Source organism: Cibotium barometz, chromosome 18, assembly GCF_041138505.1.
Source record: "Cibotium barometz isolate CiBa-2024 chromosome 18, ASM4113850v1, whole genome shotgun sequence".
Lineage (NCBI taxonomy): Eukaryota > Viridiplantae > Streptophyta > Polypodiopsida > Cyatheales > Cibotiaceae > Cibotium > Cibotium barometz.
The window spans coordinates 45,525,298-45,531,862 of NC_141063.1; the positions used below are offsets into that span (position 1 = coordinate 45,525,298).

The 6,565-nt window shown below is 41.5% G+C and overlaps 1 protein-coding gene across 1 annotated transcript; it reads right to left on the reverse strand.

The window, feature by feature from the left end:
- Nucleotides 1–245: 245 nt before the first annotated feature.
- Nucleotides 246–5,143, reverse strand: LOC147629398 (uncharacterized). Its single transcript, XM_086812907.1, has 4 exons — nucleotides 4,786–5,143; nucleotides 4,048–4,683; nucleotides 604–760; nucleotides 246–504 (listed from the first exon to the last, which is right to left on the reverse strand). Exons 1-4 carry the CDS (start codon nucleotides 5,099–5,101, stop codon nucleotides 246–248), a joined length of 1,368 nt encoding a protein of 455 aa, XP_086669033.1. The 5' UTR covers nucleotides 5,102–5,143.
- Nucleotides 5,144–6,565: the final 1,422 nt, after the last annotated feature.

Below are 6,565 nucleotides of genomic sequence, written 5' to 3' on the forward strand. Positions count from 1 at the left end.
TATATCAAGGGAATTTGCATTCCGAAATATAATTGTAAGTTTAACATACGACTTGAATGAGTAGAGAAAGCAAAATAGCAACCGTCGATATTGCCGCATATAAATTTTTTTACAACGAGAACAGTGTTAGAAGTTCTTTTCCCAATGTCAAAAAATACATTTTAATCATCATACAATTTCTAATGCCTCCAATTCATGTGGGGCTACAATGTCTTTACAGATGATCTGTCTTTCTCTTCTTCTACTCAACTTGCTACCATCAAGCTTGAAGTAAATTGGTCTAGAGAATTCTGCACTGCAACCTCCATTTCATTCCTTACATATTCGAGGGTCCAATTCTCTTCCACTTCCAATGTCAATGATGGATGACCCTGTCGAATATCTACCAATGGAGAGTGGTTGTCAAGTCTCGTGTCTTGGTCCATGCTTTCCCAATGGTTGTTAATCCATCGCCATCTTCTATAAGTAAATGACATGCACAGCTGTTGCCTGCCAATATAATATCTGATACCCAAAAACAAGTAAGACATATTATTTTCAAATGCCATGATAAATTATTTGAAGACGACTATTTCCAATCAATACAATTGATAGTCAACTCACCTAAATGTAATGTCGATCATGTTCAATCGACATTGAATGAGATCATCTCCCTCCACTGTTCTGACTGTCCACCCTTTCTCTAACAGACTGTCAAGCCAAGCTTCATCCAAAAGCTTGCACATAAAAGTTGTTTTGGAACCTCTTAGTTGTTGGCAGTCTGAAAAAAAATCAACAAAGCATGCAAATGGAAGAAACCAACTCAAGTGGGCATTTTTTCCACCAGTGCTAGGCTTCATGGCACATTGAATGTCGTTAAACATTTTTGTCCTATATGCCTCTATCACTTGTGTATCAGGCAATGGCCACTCGGGACTATCAAGTGTAGGAAGAGGAATATTTTCAAGCTTTCCTTGTCGTCCTGCTTGAGTGGGCACAATATAAAGCGAATCATAAAAATATGTCCCACTTCTTGCTAGATCAATTGGTGAACGGCGTTCAAACTAAAGTTCCCCCACCTTAGCATGTATAACATTCAGGAAACCCGTCAAAAGCACTGAGCGGATTGCCACTCCTAAAGATTGGAAGGATACAAATCTGTGAATGGGTAAAACAACGTTCCTTGCATTAGCACCACACGAGCAATGTATTGGAAAATCAATCATGGTTGTTTGGTGAAGAACATACATGTACTTACAATGTGGTCTATATCTTGGAAGTCCCGTGTCTGGTCCCACATTGATCTCTTTTTGCATGAAGACGTGTTGGATCAACACCTCTTTGACAGATTTTCCTCCTGGTGTCATCTTGACATCGAGGATCCTTCCTTTCCAGTGTTTTGATAAGTCTTCTGAGCCCTTTCCCTTCACACGATAGTGGCCACGAGCATGATGACCCATGAGTACTTCCTGTATAGATGGGGAATCCAATCTCCCTTCTCGTCCTTGATGTTATACAAAACCACTGACGAGATATACTCCTTGCCCACTTCAACCCACTTTCGCTTGCCATAGAAAATGAACAGATGTCTAAGCAAGCAAGGAGCAGCAAAAAGCGGACGTCTGCGGGTCAAGAAAGGTTAAGGAGCAGCCATTGTCTCTCTCAAAAGGGAGGAAGAAATGAGGGACTGACTCAGAATGATAGTTCAAGGGAGAGAAGAGATCCAAATGATGAGACTTGTTTCAAAATCTGGGGGGAGCAACCAGACGTAGATTCAAAATTTGGACTTAGTTTGTGGATCTATGTAACGAATTCGTTAGTTTGAGTGTGGTGAAAATACTTTTATATTGCTGAAGGTCTGACAAACAAAGCTAATAAACGTTATTTTATTATATGAGGGGCAGACAGCAGGTGTGACAGAAGAATTTAAAATTATCATAGGACTGACACGCAGGTTTTGTTAATATTTTTTGAAGATTTGGAGTATCTCCACGTTTTGGGTGGGTTTGTACAGAGGACCCACCACCAATGAAGCCCATTGGGAGGATTTCCTGCCACTGAACCCATGTGGTTATTATTATATAGAAGTCTGAAACAGCCCCCTTTTGAGTCCAAATTTTTCCTAATGAATACAAGGCAGCTTCCCTAGCTACCAAAATACATTTATTTATGTTCGAGGCTAGGGGGTTCTCCGACAAGACTGCACTAAGTGCTTTACATTTTAGGAGCTCGGCATAGGCGATCTCTGCATATTCTAAATGAAAAACCCGCACTATGTCGGCCCTGAGGGCAGGTATGTAGTGCCAAAGGGATGCATCTCGACCCTCTGACTTTGGCCGCGTTCCTCCTACGCGCATAGCAAACTTGTCCACTTCAAAAGCAGTCTGTCAACATGTTAATATAGAAGTTAGGAAGCGTGAAATGATACAAAAAATAATTTGCTTTACAACTAAGAAGTAAGGACATACCTCAGTTGCATCGTCACTTGCAACTAGTTGCTCATTCGTCAGGTTTATGCTTCCTTGGTCTTGAGCATCGCCAGCAACCAAGGGCATGTGTGGTTCAAAGACAGCTACGCTCTCATAGAATTGCACTTCTTGCTTTATTTCAACGAGCGCTTTGGCCACTACAACTTCCAAGGTACTGCTACCAATATCATATGCAAGCGCTTTTGTGAGGTTGTCATCTTCAAAAGAAATTTTCACTTTTCCTTTGTCTTGACCCCCAGCATTCACGGCAATAATAGAAAGTGCCTCATCCTCACGAAACCCGAGTGTCTTGGCAATGTCATCCGAAAACAAAAACTCTTTCCCATCAATAATGATTGGATGCAAAGACATGATAACAAGGTTTGGGACCTCCTCGAGTACTTCATCGCCCTCTAGAACTAGGTCCGGAACCTCCTCGGGGACATTATCTTGTAGAGCCACCAATGCCATTGAGGCCTCCCATTGTTCTGTAACATTCTCTTCCTCAGCATGGGCCTCTTGGACCTGCTCCATTAGCTTTACTTTGTCCTTTTCTTTTTCCTTGCCACTTTCTTTCGCCACACCCTCTTGTAACAGAAGGACCAAAACCATGTCCCAGCTTAGGAAAGAAGTGCCGATGTTGCCCATTTGTAGTTCCAGGAGTAAGTCTTCCTCCTCATTTCTGTAGTCCTTTTCTGTGAGGGATTTTAAAAACCTGGATAGGCGAAATCTAAAATTCTTCTCTTCCCTGAATATGTACTTGATGAGGTCAACTGGAACCCATAAGCCCTCATCACCCTCAAACATGATGGAGTACGTGCTGATGTGTTCATCCATATACTGAATGACATCTGTAAAAGCATCCGCGTGTAGATGCATTGTTGCACGTACATCAATTGCTCCCTCAAACATAGGGACGATCTCATCAACCCTATGAAGTAACTCAAGCTTTCCTAGCTGTGCAATAAGTGCATCAAGTAGAGGTGCCATGCTATGAGTGATTGGAGGAAATAGAGAGTGTGTGATACAGAAAGGTGTGCGAAATTGAGAGCAAGTGTTAGGAGAGAACGATAATTGTCAATTGATGTAAATGAGTAAAGTATCGTTTATAAATGGGCGACCTTGTTATAAAATTTTTAAAAACTTTTAAAATTTGTAAGTACCAAAATTTTTTAAAAAATGGTATGCGAAAGCAAGAACGTATCCTTCCATCGCAAGGTCATTTCCAATTTACTAGTGGCTCACGCCACAGATGCTTCTGTGACCAACCTTACACTATCACAAAAAAATAAAACTGCACAAGACAATTGAAAAACCTTAATAAGACAGTGAGGCAAAAAAATTAAAATTGTATTTACTTCAATTCAAGATTACATATCCAGTGGTTATCTGATAGCTACACAGCCAGGGAAAGTAATTTCTCTACAAAGAAAAGATCGTTCCTGCCTTTTGCGCACTACTCTACCATTGATTATCAAAGCAAAATCACCACTGAGTGAGAATCGAAGAACTAAGTAGTCACGTAAGTTGGCAAGGGACCAGTCATCATTCACAGTAACATCTTCTACATCCCCACCTTGCATGGATATATGTAGCACACCTTGTTCTGTAGAGGTTGTGTCGGAGTCTAACGCCTCCCATTCTCCATTTGTAAGCTTCCATCGCCTGTAAGGAAACGCAATGGACAACTGTTGCTTGGCAATATGATAGCGCATCACAACCTTCTCAACAATTACTCCGCATCTGATGGTGTCTCCATTGTGTTGAACAACTTTTTTATCCCATGCAGGTGATAAGAAACAAGTCAGAGCTCTCTCCCCCTTTGCAATCCATAAAGTTGGGGTACGATGTGTGTCACTTGTACGGAACAGGTACACAAAGAGGTGTAGAGGTATGAAGCAGGTTATGGTTGCTTTGTGAGATCCATATGTGCACTTCATAGCATTTTGCACCTTGCTTTCGATCTGCAAACAAGCCATGGCCACTGAAGCATTGTCTGGAATTGGCCATTCAATAGATGTGAGAGTTGGCGTAGGTTTTGGAACTAATTTTCCAGTACCATTTGCTGTCGTGGGAACCACATATGTATCCTCATAGAAGAAGATGTTTCGTGCAAGAAGTTGTGCAGCTGGACACCCTCCAAAGATTAAACTACCAAGCTCCACATGGTATGCTTCAAAGGTTCCTGAAATTGCCTCCATAGGCTCCCATTCACTATAGTTTGAGGGAAAAATATCTACGCACAGGAACCCAAGAACAATCAAAGCAGTGCTCAGTATACCATTATTAGCACACAATTGATTTAAAAACAAGAATATAAAGTGGTGAAATAACTTACAATTTGCAGGAAATCGTTGACGTTGGTCATGGTCTGCTAGTTTCAGCTCTGTTGCCTTGTAAACATGTTGGACCTTGGCTAGCTTTTTTCCATCACGATTTTGTTTGAGCTCCAATATCCGCCCTTTCCAATGGTGACTTTGTATATCAACGTATCGCTTTGACACCTTGTGGCTTCCTCTTGTACTAGGCTGCATCGTAATCCAGTTCCACTTCTCGTACTGTTTGATGTTCCAGTGCCCATCCTCATCTTGACCACTGCTACAAGAGAGAGATTGAATACTGATCGGAGGCCTTCGAGCTCTAGAAGAAGACATCAGATGTATATATTAGAGAGATTATAAACCTTGATGGCAAAGAAAAATAGAATGGTGAGAAAAAAACTTAGACTAGGGAGATGTAAAAAAGAGAAGGAGTTGTAGAGCAAGTTCCAAGGGCTTGGCTGTGCTATTACTGCACTTTGAAAGAGGATATTGGAGGGGATGAGAGGAGACAATGAGTAAGATTATGAGAGCCAAAGCATTTGCAACTCAAGCTTCCATAGCTTGGCTCCACTGTTACACTCTGTAAAAGGAGGTTGGACAAGGTAGAAGGATGTAAGTGAGGATCAAACTTCCCTAGCTTCTGAGAGGAGGTTGCAGATCAAGCTTCCATAGCTAAGCTCTGCTGTTACACTCTGTAAAAGGAGGTTGGACAAGGAAGATGGATGAAGTAAGGAAATGTAAGTGAGGATCAAACTTCTATAGCCTCTGAGAGGAGGTTGCAGATCAAGCTTCCATAGCTAAGCTCTGCTGTTACACTCTGTAAAAGGAGGTTGGACAAGGAAGAAGGATGAAGGAAGGAAATGTAAGTGAGGATCAAGCTTCCATAGCTTCTAAGAGGAGGTTGCAGATCAGAGGATCAAGCTTCCATAGCTTCTAAGAGGAGGTTGCAGATCAAGCTTCCATAGCTATAGATCTGGGTTTCTGAGTGAAGAGAGAGGTAGATCAAGAGGTAGATAGCTAAAAGAAGTAGTCTAGAGAGTGAAAAACGCCTTGCTATGAGAAAGGGGGAAGAGAGAGCGTTTTGGAGGGAACGTGGGAGAGAGGGATAGTGGAAAGTGAAGGGGAATGTGCATTGAATGCATGGGAACTCGTTTTTGGGCCTCTATCACTTTGGAGGCCTTAGTTAATGATGGCTGCAGGCTGCAGCTATCCTTTTCTATATAAAATAGGGGAAAAATGCATATACGTTTTGAATTTTTGAGTTTTAGTTGATTTTGAAAATTTAAAAAGAGCCTATTTAGCCTATTATTCTAAGTTTGACCACTACCTTCTAGGCTCTTACAAACCATTGGTGTCAGTCCACATGTAATCTCCCTATTTGTCTATTTCTTAATCACCTCCATTAGGCAATGGCAAATTAAAGGGCCCAAAAAGACTCCATTGAGTTCCTAATGAAGAAGCCAGTTGAGGATGCGGCTGAATTGGTGAATGCACACTTATTATATTTTGATGGTTCTTACAGGAAAAGCCATGATGCAGCCTCAGGAGGTTTGGTGCTTTATGATCCACAGGGTTGCCTTGTTTTTAAAAAGGGGGTTAAAGTGGATGCACATAGCAACAATGAAGCGGAGTATCTGACTTTGGAAGTTGGATTGCAAATATGCTTGAAGCATGGTGTACACAGGATTCGCATTCGAGGAGATGCATTGCTGGTGGTAAAACAGGTATTGGGAGTTTGGAAGTCAAAGAATATGTTACTCAAGGAAATGTGTTTCAAGATTAAGGGTCTGCTGAAGG